Source organism: Sander vitreus, chromosome 21, assembly GCF_031162955.1.
Source record: "Sander vitreus isolate 19-12246 chromosome 21, sanVit1, whole genome shotgun sequence".
Lineage (NCBI taxonomy): Eukaryota > Metazoa > Chordata > Actinopteri > Perciformes > Percidae > Sander > Sander vitreus.
The window spans coordinates 15219756-15232627 of record NC_135875.1 but is presented as its reverse complement, the minus strand read 5'-3'; the positions used below and the strand labels follow the sequence as shown (position 1 = coordinate 15232627).

Genomic DNA, 12872 nt, shown 5'->3' with positions numbered 1-12872 from the left:
GAAGTTCTTGCACGTACATGTGCATGTATGTGCATTCTAACCTGGTTGTGAGCGTTTAGCTCCTGGTTCTCTCTCTGACACTGCCGGAGGGCCTGCCTCTCGGCCTCCAGTGCCTGGGCCAGGTGAGCATTCTCCAGACATTTCTGAGAGTACTGTTCTGATAACACCTCCAGTTCTCTGTGAATGGACTGCAGCTCCTCCCTGGACAGTCAGATAATCACAATATCAACAGGGATTCTCATCTGGTGTTTACCAAACCAGCCTAGCAGTGAGTGGATCCTTTCATGATGTGATATTCCCAAAAGGCTTTTGAAAAGTGGCTCCAGTTTATCAGCCGTAGACAAGCTGACAAGACCAACTACCTACACTTGTCCTTACTGCAACACAGAGTTAAACTATATAGATTATCTGGCCGTCTACCTAAGCCGTCTAAGTGACATACATTTTCCCAACCTCAGCACTCATAGTTAAAACCTGAATAGTACTTTCAGGGCTTGACTGCATGCTCCGATCTTTTGCATTTTTTTTTTTTTTTAAATCAAAGAAAAAGTCAAATGAACATGTAAGCTCTTTTACAGGAAATAATGTGCTTCTCATCCTCAAAGTTTTTAAATCTTTCCTGTTTTTGTCAAAACACATACTCGTATTGTAAGCGAAGTTCATCGATGTCAGAGTTCAGTCCACTCAGTTGGGAACGATGGGTCTTCTCCAGCTCCTCCTTGTGGGCATTCTTCATCGCTTCAATAGCTAAGATAGAGATGTAAGATAGATCACACACATTTAATAACTGTATGTCAGCCTTGTATAAAGTATAGCAATTATGGGTGGAAATACAGTTGTCTTTACCAGCAATTGTGGCAGCAGTCTCCTCAGCCAAAAGTCTCTCTCGCTCTTCCATAAGTTTGGAAATCTCCCTCTGATGTTGCCTCTGGAGGTCATGTATTAGCTTCTGGTGTGTGTCTTCCATTGCTGCAAAGCCACGTTCACACGTGGCCTAGGGGAAAAAAGGATCAACAATTTGTTATCACGAAATTAATTTTGCACTTATCACCTATGTTCTAATTAGTGACTACGGATTCAATGCAATATCTATTAGTAGTTCACTAGGCTACATGGTGTGTCATGCAAAATCAGTGATAGAAGACATGCAAGCTTTTTTATGATTTTAAGCCCAGCTATGTTATTAGAGAGCGAGTTAAAGCAGTGAAATTCTATTCTAGCTGAGCTGCATTTTTGTCATCAATAGACTGCACTTCCTTCCATTATTGAATGTGGGAAATGGTACGTCTATTGATGCCCCAATGAAGAAGCAACGTTGGTAGATGACCTTAAGTGGTGACAACCTGCAACTGATTGCTTTATTATGTTAAACTACGAGGGATGTCCCAACCTGATCCACAGGATCAGAAATCTCTCCCCCGTGCATCTGTATTGATTTTATAATTTTCTTAACTTTCGATCTTGCGTTTGCTCTGAGTACTCACAGAAGCGTGCAGTTCCAAGTTGCAGCATTTTTGCAGATATTTAGTCATAAAATGAAGTAGATAAATTAAATAAAAAAAGTTTAGATAAAAAGTCACCAACGACACTACAATTCACTCTGTGGGGAACATGAATGCCAAATGCCAAAGAAATCCATCCAATAGTGGATAAGACCAGAGGATAATTCTGGGAGGCATGAATCTCTGGGCCAAATTTTGTGCCAATCCATCTAGTAGATGTGGATATATTTCGATAATGATGGTCCATTTGAATTGCAATTGGCTGCAAATCGAAAGTTGGGACTTGGGACAGAAGGCAATCACCCAGTAGTTGTTGAGATATTTCAGAACCGAAATGGTGGATCAACCGATTGACCTTGCCATCACTAGAACTACGCTGCTACAGTAACAGAGCTCTAGGGATGCAAGCAAACATATGTCATCTATGTTGCAAGTTTCAAAAATTTAGAAATAATCTCAAATCACACCATTTCCCAACTCCAAACCCTCTGTGCATAGTAGTAGACCGATGAACAAAAGCAGCAGGTTATTTAGCTACCAAACTATGTATCTAGTACTCTCACTTATTAAAAAGAATCACTAAGGTAAAATGAAAGAGCAAAAACCTTAAGACTTTCAAAGTCTCTCTGGTATTTCTCTCTCAGGCTGGCCACATCTCCTTCTAGGTGCTTGCTCTCCAGTTCGTCCTTCATGGTGCTCATCTGAGCCTCCAGCTCCTGGATGCGGTCCTTCAGGACCATCATGGAGTCCACCTCTGACATGATTTGTTCATCCTCCTCCTTCCCCTGCTCCTCCTCTTCCATTGGTGTGGCGACCTCATCACAAGGAGGCGAGTCGGAAACCCCAGGACCTTTTTCATCCTGTTGGTGCTTATGGATACACTGAATGTTTTCCATATACTCGGAATGTAACTTTTCAATCTCATGTTTGTGGATATGCTGGAGCTCACAGATCCGCTGCTCAAACTGCTCCTCCAGTTTCCTCACATGACCCTCGTGGCGCTCCTCCATGGTGTCCATGTCCACCAGCAGAACTTCTAGCTTTCGTTGACTGTCAGCTGTCGTCTCCATGAGGGCCAGATCAGTTGAGACGCGCCCTTTCTCTGCTTGGCTTAGTTCTTGCTTGTGCCTCTGCTTCAGCTCTTCTGTCTCCCTCTGAAAATGCTCCTCCAGGAGAGCCAGTTGCTCCTGCTGCTGGGATAGCTGGTTCACACGCTTACTGATCTCACTCTTCAGTGTATGGTTCTCCTTCTGGAGAGTGGAAACGGTTTGTGTGAAGTTGAGGTGCTCATCCTGTAAGGATGCTTCATATTTCTCTTGGATTGCGCTGACATTGCGGGCGTGCTGCTGGACGAGATCATCCATGTTCTGACCCGTCTGTTTACACCAGCCCAAGTCTTGTTCGTGCATGGCCCGTAACCTGCATGCCACATAAGCCACTTGAGCCTGAATTAGGGCTTCGCGCATACAGAGAGAGGTACTTGTGAAATGATGTGAAGTTTGGTGGCCAAGAAGCGCATGGATCATTTTAGCCAGTCCAGAGTGGTTTACACCACTTTCTATCTCTTGAGCATACTTATGGAGGATTAATGCTTGTCTTTGAAGCTCATTAGCCAGGTTGTCATGTGCATTTTGCAGTGATTCTATAGAGTCAACACCACAAGAGGGTATTTCTCCAGCCAAGTGTCTGTCTACGATTTCCTCGGCCAAGCCTCTAGCCTCTTCCATTTCAATCTGCTCCATGTAGGGAGCAAGTTCAGGGGGGCGAATGTCAGCTAACTTTTGTTTACTAAACCCAAAGTTATTTTTGACTTCTTTGATTACATTTTTTAAATCAGGCCTTTTGGAAGCTTCAATAATTGCTTTCAGAGCCATTTCCCTTTGATGCAGGTTATCGTGGGCATCAGTCAACTCCCTTTTCAGTATTTGGAATTTCTCCTCATAGCAAAGTTTAAGGTTTTGAATAGAGTAGGCCAGCTCTGCTTTAATAAAGGTGTTAAAGATAACTGTGGTATCAACATCTACATCAGCTGAAACGCTGCCCTCTTTGGATTTAGCAACATCCATCTCAGCTTTCTCCAATTCTTTCCAGAATGCACTTTCTAACATCAACTTCCTGGTCAAGACATCAGCATAAACTATAGCCAAGCAATCTTTGTCACCCCCTTTAATGTTCTCCATGTCTTCCCATATCTCCGCAAGGGATTGTAGGAGGTCAGACTTTGAAGTCTGTATTAACAAAGCCATCTTGTTCAAAACGATTGCTTCAAACGATAACGTTTTAGCAAAGAGGTGCAGGGCTTCTTTATCTAGAGTCTCTGGGATTTGATTTTGATGGACAACTGTTGATTGTTCTTCCAACGTCTTTTGTCCTTGTCGGATGTACAGTGATGCATTGAACAAATCGTTCTCTATCTCTGACAACGAGTGCAGCTGTGAACCAGTGGTATCATGAGAGCCACTGAGAATAGTTCTGACTTTCTCTCGACTATTTTCCACACACACCAGAGCCTTGGCATAATGCTTATTAGCAGAACTACTCTGTATCCCACTTCCACAACTGAAAACCTTATTAGCGTTAGGCTTTGTTTCGGTCATCTTTAGATCAATCTTGGACATGTCTTCTGCTTGGATGGATCGTTGCTCTTCTAGATTCTGTGTGAGGTGTCTTAGTTTATCCTCTGTGGCTAGCAGTTTGGTCTCTAGAGCATGTACGATGGAGATAAACTTCTCTGGGTCACTACTATGAGAGAAGGGAATATCAGATGAGAGGTTTCCTTCACTTAGATGGATGTCTTCATCTACATCCTGGTTCACGGTTTGTCTTGTGTCTGCAAAGGCAGTGCTCACATGGCTAGTGTCCAGGCCCTCTAGATTTATGTATTTTTGGCAATGAATACTGGAAAAACGTATCCTTGGTCTCTTAGCTTTAGACTCCTTATCATCTGGGGTGTTCTCTGTGTTGGATGTATTGTCAAATGAAAGCAAGAGTTCCGCGTTTGCTGATAAGGAGGCCGATGTTTTAAGCCTGGTCTTTTTGCTCTGGTCTGGGATTTGCTGCCTTTCCATGCGTAGGTCAGCATAGCCCAGCTGCAGGGCATTGAGATGCTGCTCTAGCTCCGCTATGCGGTCCTCTGCAACCACAAGCTTAGCTTGCAGATCCTTTTCAGCACTACAGGGCTCAGCCTTATCTAAGATGCTTTGATTCATTTGACAAAGAAGCTCTTCCTTAGCTTGCAACTTTTGTTCGGTTTCCTCCAAGCTGTTGCCAAGTGCAGCCATTTTAACAAGGGCCTCTTTCAAGTCCTCTTCCTTGCGTTCCACCAGCCTCTCATACATCTCCTTAGTCTGCCGGATCTCTTCCTCTTTCTCTCTAAGGAACTGGCTCATTTTCTGAAACTCTTGGGTAGCCCTCTCATACGAGTGCTCCAAGGTGTAGTAATCCGCCTCTTCCGTTTCCAGACGATTGCGGAGCTTATTCACCTCACGGTCTGCTTCTGCAATCTGGTTAAGAAGCTCCTGACAGCGGCAAGTGAGATGCCTTCTCTCTTCTTCTAGCCTACGCACACTCTCCCTTAGTGACTCTACCATGTCGGTCTTCTGGACCAGCTCCTCTTGCAACTTCAGTATTTCCTCGCTGCATTCCTTTCCTCCAGAGGCCTGTCTCCCTCTTAACAGGGCCTCCACCTGCTGCTTAGCTTCCAGCAGTTGGTTCTCCATCTCTTTCTGTGCAGTTTCAGCCTCAGCTAATCTTCTACACAGATTCTGTCTTTCCCTCTCATGACTCTCTTGCATGCTATAGTGCTCCTTCCTCAGGCGCTCCTCTTTCAGTGCCTGACCCTTTTCAGTAGCACTTTGCCGAGCAGTCACCTCTTGCAGCATCTCCTGCAGCCTCTGTATCTCTCTCGTGTGGTCACGTTGCAGGGCCTGCTGGCGCTCCAGGTGCCTAAGGGCCTGGCTTCTCTCCAAGAGGCTGGCTTCTACTTCACGGAGTCTTTCTTCACTGTCCTTAAGCTGGGCCCGTAGCGTGGCCTCACCACGGCCATATTCCTCTTCTTGTTCCTTTGAACGCTCCTGCTCAAGCTTGAGCTCATTGCGCATTCTGGCCACAGCCTGTTCACTGGCCAAGATTTCAGCCATTGCAGATGCTAGTTTAGCCTGCAGAGCCTGAATACCAGACTCATGGTGGTCTACAGCATGCTGGGCTTCTGTGTAGCTTCTCTTTAGTGTCCGAATCTGCTGCTGAGCAAGGTCCTGCTTGCGCTTTTGGGTCTCCAACTCGCCCTGCAAATCTTCATTAAGCTTGTGCAGGCGTTGCCATGGTACCATGGAGGAAGAGGGTGTTGCACTCTTGAAAAAGATTGATGAGACAGTTTAATTAATGATATCACCTTACTTCCCCTTCCATAAACGGAGTACCACATCTCAGGGGTAATTAGGAAAATACGTTTTTTCCTTTCTTGATATCAATCTCTCTTTTGATAAGTTTTTTTCCCCCAAGCTTCCACTGTGCTTTTTCAAAGGTGACTTGGAAATTGAAAAGTAGGGTGGGTCAATAGTGATTAAAAAAAAAAATCTAAACAGACCAACTAATTCACTTTTGCAAAGTAAATATGATGCAATACAAAAAAAAACATTCTGGTTGTGAAAACGGCACAATTTAAAAAAGCAAATTAGTTAAAGTAAGCAATTCTAAAACACTGAAAAGCATGCAGAAATCAAGCTTGAAAAGGGCACACAGACAAAGCACAGATGAGCAGAGAGAAAAAGCACAGTGCAAGGCTTCATGATAAAGTTTCTTACCTTGGGCATATCAGATCAAATCAACTATTTTCCCAGGAGATGTGCAACTCCGCAAAAACAGTTAGTGAAAACTCATGCTAAGAACACCACAACCATGCATATCAGCTTCAGAGAATAAACACCCACACCTGTTAGTAGAATTTTATAAGTTACAGTAGACACACATAAATTAGATCTATCATGAGCAAGTAGACTGTATAACAGAAATGCAATCTACACAATAACAGTTGATAACATTTACTGCACCACGTTTGACCAATACATTTATACTATCTTGCAAACCTTAAAACCATTATAAACATTTTAATGCTTAAGATTTCTTCATCAAAATTCATGTTGGAATTCGATTCGTACATGTTGTCCATTTTAAAATGCATACAAATCCTGCACGATGGTGAGTGTAGTACCTGTAGCACATAGCCCGCTCTGGCACTTTGTTCTCTCCCTAGAGCATCCTCCAACTGCTCTTTTAAAACGTTGTTTTGCTTCTGTAGTCGGTCCAGCTCCTGCTGCTTCTGTCCCAACTGAACAAAAAAAGAAAGAAGAAATAATGAATGGCACAAGATGCTCCCATACTATGATTATGTATGTATGTATATGAACGCACTGAGGAAACGCACCTCTTTGTCTAGCAGCGCAGCAAGCTCATGTGCAGGCAATCTGTCAGAGTTACCAGAGTTTCCTGAAGCTGTGTTGATGGGCACTTGCTTCTCTTCTCTTAACGGTGTTGTCTCCACCTGATGCCATCGTTGCTCAATCTCTTCTCGGACACCTGAAGTTCTGCTGTCCTTCTTATCTTCACTGGCAGGACACATGGCCGTAGGGTGGTCTACTTCCATCTTTCCTTGCTCTTGGCATTCAGGTATCGACGGCTGTACCGGTGATGTAGTGTTTAGCGTGGAGATCATGGTAACAGTGACAGTATTTGGCATGTGGGTTGCACTGGTTGTGCTATGTAGAGGGACACCATCACCCCTCATAACATTCTCCTTTTCTGCTTCTACGGTCATAGAAGGTGCACCTGACACAGAAGAGGTTTGGATGGAAGAGGTAGACACAGGAGAGGACGCTATAGAGGAAGGGGAAGAGGAGGGAGAGCAATATGAGGATGTTGTGGAGAATGATGAGCTGAGGTCGACTGTGTCTGCTCGTTCCTTCGCAGGCTTTTCGGTCTGTTCCATTTTGAACTCAGACCAGTCAAAAGTCTTGGAGCGGCCCTCTCGTCTGCGCTCACGAACTCGGCTTTTAAGGGGCTCAGAGGGAGGGGCAGAGGCATTGTTGCAAGCTAGCTGTCTGTGGACATCAGACTTGGGAGTCACAGGACTGGGGCTTGGCTCAGGGGTGGCCTGTGGACACGTCTCCAACATCACGTGGGCCTTTGTCTTCTCCTCTGGGAAGGATCTGAATGGACAACACAAAAAAAGAAATGTAAGATGGCTTTAACATAACACGATCAATCTTTTTATATCAGCTCGAGCTACAATACTTTTACATGAAGCTTTGCTGGACAAACAACAATGCATTTGTGGCAGTGCAGCATCATTTAATTGCGCATTAAAAGCATGATAATCAGTGAAATGCTTTAAAGTCAAAGCATCAACATCAAAATGCTTATAGGGCACACTGCATTAAGCTAAAAGCAGCTTTGGTGTTAACAGTCATAATCTGTGGTAAGCCTGATGACAGACGCCTGCCTTTAGCTGCTATTTGTATACAGTAGTAGCTTAAGGTGAAAAATGTGTTTGATTGGCACTCATGGTGTTGAGGGGCAAAGCATTTAAAAAAAAATAAAAAATAAAGTGTCCTGACAGAATAATCTATTTTAACCACGTTGTGTGCGGAGGTTTCAGCATGTATGAGTAAGGGGAAAATGAGAAGGCACAGAGCTCAAGAATGAGAAAGAGGTGTCTGTGAGGCGTCTTTGCAGAAATACCAAAAATATCACACATTCTCCCCTTGAAGAGAGCTGCCTCAGAGACCCACTGACAGAGTTTAAAGTTAGTTTTCAGTAAATGCCGGTCAGAGCGTGTATACAGCATCATGTGGCAATACCCCGCTTTTAAAAACACAAAAAAAGGTTAGGTACTTATAAAAACCCTCAGGTGAACTGTGGTTTTGGAACAAAAAAAATAGAACTTCATAAGCCAGCTCTTCTCATTCACTCAAGGCTTTTTCCGTCTGTGCTACAGTTGTGATTTTGTTATTGTTCTGTGATCATTTCCAAAAGTTACAGAGTTACCCATTCAAATCACTCTCTGCTGTTGATCAACAGGAGGTTGAGTGGGTTATTCTAGTAGGTTGATGGGATTGCAGCGTGTGTCTCTATAGTGGCACAACAGATAGGGAGACATTACTCAACAATCACATGACATAAGATGGGACGACAAACACGCTGGTGCTGACATTGCTGAGCAATTACATCACTGTTTCGAGGAGGGAGAAGATATTCAACACACAAGCACTCCAACCTGGGCTTCAGAACGGATAGTTTCAGAGTGATGTTTTTCCTGGAAGCAGGTTGAAAATACCGGTTGAGGGAGGAAGAGAAAGAAGGAAAGAGGGTGAGGAAGAGAGGGATTCAAATAAAACAAGTGAGAAAGCAGCGGTTGTATCTGCCAGTGGTTGAAGCGTTAATCCTCTTTGGGTTTTACCGGGTGACATCGGGGGCAATAGTTGGTCGCACATTCTTCATGATGGCCTGAATCCAGTTGCGACGGATTCCAGAGGTCATGGCTGACAGGGTGCACACTCCCTCTTTACACTGAAAACAGAAAGGCATTTCATTTAAATGACTGACAGGGATGCGACAACATGGATTAAAATACCTTTTTGACACTGAAAAAACAAAGCACGTTTTTGTCTAAAAGTCTAAAATAGAATTAAGACAGGCAGCAGTTGAATTAGACAATGCAAGCCAGACAGACTCATTTGTTGCTCTTCTTTCACTGACTGTAACCACAGGTGGTGGGTAGACTACTTATATTGACGGCTTAAGATTTCCTTCAGTAACTTCTTTAAAATAATTGTATTTGTAAAATTAGCTTTAATGCAGAATATTTGTTAACATTTTGAGTGAAAAATTAAAAACTTCTACTTAGTTACAATCTACATTCTCTCCATAAGCAAGTAGCTGCAGCCCACTCAGAACGCAGTTTTATCAGCAGCAGACTAAACCGTTAAAAAAACTGAAATGAGGAAAACATCTCCTTTGCTCTACTCGGTTAGACTTCACTGGAGCTCATGTTTTGAAAGCTTTTTCCCCCCCGGCTATCACTACACCATCTAGACTACAAGTAACCAAGAATGTTTCTGTTTTATGTGCAATAGAATCTACAAACCTTTCTGCTAGGGGTGATTTGCTAGATTTTGTGATTATGATTGCTACTCCTCTTTTGCCACGACATAATAGCAAAATGCAGAGTTTTATACAATTTTCATAAACCTCATCTAAAACTATTTTTTTAATGTGGAAAACAATGTGTTGCTGTTGTTGCACTGAACACCCAGTGCGCTGGACCCTTCAGGGCTGTTGCTTTGTCACAAATTTAGGAAGCTTGAGTGCAGTTTAGAATGGATGTGAAACCGCTACTGCTACTGACCTATTTCATCGGACAATATATTTGAATAATTTATGTGCGGTTTTGGCATTCTTTACAAATATCATTTAATGTTAATAGTCTCTAGCTTTACAAATGAGTTGAGGCAGATGCAACACTTTTACATATACAATTACACATTACATGTAGTTGCCATCTGTCTTCCTAATGCCCTAGACTGCCAAAGATTGGCAAGAAAACTGTTCTAGCATTACAAATATCCCTTTAAACATCCTACACTCAACGGCCTTAGCTTTACTTTGTGTGCAATACATTTAACTTAAACCTTTTTTACAGGGACCTCTTGTGGAATGTAAGTGATACAAGAACACACAAGTGGACAGTTATTTATTAAAGCTTCTGAGGACACAGTAATGTGGTTTAATTAACCAGGTACTTTATTCCACTGCTTTAACTGCAACAGCAGAACAGCAGCCCCTCCAAGTGCAGCCATGGAGCAGAGGGAGTAGACATAAATACTGGAGTTATTAATTTCTCGACACCAAACCCATGTTCTCAGCCAAAGAGACAACGATCCCCTCTAATTCTCTATTTCTGACTTCCACCAGAGAAAATAGCTAGGGGAAGTTGCATCAAGCAAATGTAAACAAAAGCAACCGCTCTCCTCATGTAGGATTATTATGTCAAATTTAAACCCAATACTGTATGTAGCAGGAACAAAACCTACACTGGCATCAAATGGATAACGATTGAACTGCATTGCAACTACATGCGTCCGGTAAGTATTTTGCCAGCAACAAGTGCTAAAAATGTTTAATGGCCAAAGGATTATATGACGAAACTATTCTGTCATGGTGTTCACAGCAGGATCCATAGAACTGCAGAACTATTATGCAATTATAGGTCAGAGTTAAATTACTGTAAACATAATTGTTTTTGAAAGGGGGAGTGGTGAGTAAATGTAGACAAGGACGGGGCTTTTGAATGCAAGAGGTTAGGTAAATATATTGTGCAGGATGAGGGGCACAAGGGTTCAGAGAGACAAGCAGGGCTGACGACGGCTGCAGCAGATTTAGACCACTATGATGTCAGCCTCTCACAGAGAGATGACAAGTCAAGTGACATCCATCATGAAGGACAAAGAATCGTTTCAGAAAGACAAAACCTGATACCTAAAGCTGCATCACATGGCTGGATATAGACTGGCAGGAGACAGCAGAGCTCAAGTGTGTAGACAATGAGTTACATCTTTACTCGTGATTAATGACGCAAGACAAATCGATGACATGAAGAATCACCACTCACCAGGATTTGGAAGCCATAATTCCTCTGGACCGGGAACTCTTTGACATCATAACATGCGGAGAGGTCAATCTCCCCATCCAGTTCTGAAGCCTAAAGGAAAAAATGTTTTAAACAAAAACCCAAAACAGAACAAACAACAACAACAACAGGTCCTAGGTAATTGCCTATTCATTCTAAATAACTGTCAAAACCACACAGTCTCTTGAAGATAATTTTACCTCCTCGGCTATTGAGTCCTTGTAGTACCTCAAACTCTGATCTGTCAGGACAAACCAGTGTTTCTTCCACTAAGGGATGAAAGAAACCATTAATTGTTTCACCGATCCTCTATGGGTATAATATGATTTTTTTTTTTTCAGTAGATGACATGTCATTTAATCCCATTAATGAAAGAAAAGTACCATTCCGTCTTCGTACAGCTTTGTCATCCATCCTTTTTTGAAGTTCAGCAGATCCGGCTGCAATTAAAACAGACAGAGTGATGTGATATTACATGATGAACTAGATTAACTCATTTAAAAAAAAAAAAAAAGACAGCTACCACTTAGAAGTGACTCTTGATTAAACATCAACCACATCAACAACAAAAAAAGAGGGCAAAAACAAAATTTAACACTTTGTTTATTGTACTTTAATTTGTCACTATATTGGAAGTTGTCACTAAGTGAGCATTCATCACTGAGTAATCAGAATATATAGTCAACATCTCCCTAAACACTACTGCATATGTATATGTACACATTACATTAGGTCACTACCTCAGCTCAAGAAGTATAAGTGCAGTTACGTAGCTTCAGCTAAAGAGACCGACTGGCGGGAGCTGGACTTTCCCTGTGAAACACAAACTGCTGCACATTGAAACCAAGCTCAAGTCTGTTTATAGACTTGAAAGTAAAGCATTTGTCCAAAACCTGGCCTCTGCTCACTCAACAATACCTTGTTTTTGTTGAGCTTCATCAGGTGTGGTGTCACCGCCTGGCAGAGAGTCATTCTGATACCTAACTGCCTTCACTTCAAATGTTGACAATCTGCTTCTGTCTGTCTGTCCGGGGACATACACACGACTGCGGCTGCATCTGTGCTGGCTATTTATAATCATCAGTAGCGGTGGCAGCAGTGGTGTGTATATGAGTGTGTGTGTCAGCTCAGCCAGAGAGACCAACCACACAGTGACTGGATCACCCCTGCAGCACTGAACAGACCTCAGATCAGTAGCAGTCAGTTTGGTAGGAGTCAGACGTCAGAAAGAAGACCAGTGCAACCTTAAGCAACTTTAGGCATACTTTAATTTCACTTGGGATGACTGAAGAAACAAGTGTTGATTTAATATTGTGTATGCAGCAGCATGTGGAGTCGCAGTGTTGTTTGGGTGCATGCATAATTGAAATTCAATTATGTGCGCTGACCAGTGCATACTGTCATTCTCCTGAGCAGTGCACATTACAAAAAAAGTTGGTTTATGTGGTGAATAAGTAGAAAAACTAACAAACCACCACTGCAGTATAATGGGTTCAATCTCTGCTGCAGCGCTTCTGAAAGTGCTCCATTGAACACAATTGGCCGTTGTCATGGGTGGGAAGGTGGTGAGGGATCATACAATTTTATCTGCATCTCAATCTTGAATCACAAAGCCATTTAAAAAGGACCTTGAAATAAATTTTTAGTCCACTGGTTATGGCCCCTATACACTTTAGAAGTACTGTCAG

At 42.7% G+C, this 12872-nt stretch overlaps 1 protein-coding gene across 6 annotated transcripts in view; it reads right to left on the bottom strand.

Annotated features, from left to right (window-relative positions):
• Positions 1-12872, bottom strand: part of mpripa (myosin phosphatase Rho interacting protein a) — a 46592-nt gene that overhangs the window by 3176 nt on the left and 30544 nt on the right. For all 6 annotated transcript variants that reach the window (XR_013503776.1, XR_013503777.1, XM_078280027.1 and 3 more), the window contains 10 exons: positions 11568-11624; positions 11385-11453; positions 11167-11256; positions 8956-9065; positions 6925-7705; positions 6712-6828; positions 2108-5851; positions 847-994; positions 642-747; positions 42-201 (listed from right to left, as the gene is read on the bottom strand). Coding sequence is in view for 4 of the 6 variants with exons in the window: in XM_078280027.1 (XP_078136153.1) it covers positions 42-201; positions 642-747; positions 847-994; positions 2108-5851; positions 6712-6828; positions 6925-7705; positions 8956-9065; positions 11167-11256; positions 11385-11453; positions 11568-11624 (5382 nt within the window). In the remaining 2 variants the exon portion in view is untranslated. The remainder of the gene's footprint in view (positions 1-41; positions 202-641; positions 748-846; positions 995-2107; positions 5852-6711; positions 6829-6924; positions 7706-8955; positions 9066-11166; positions 11257-11384; positions 11454-11567; positions 11625-12872) is intronic.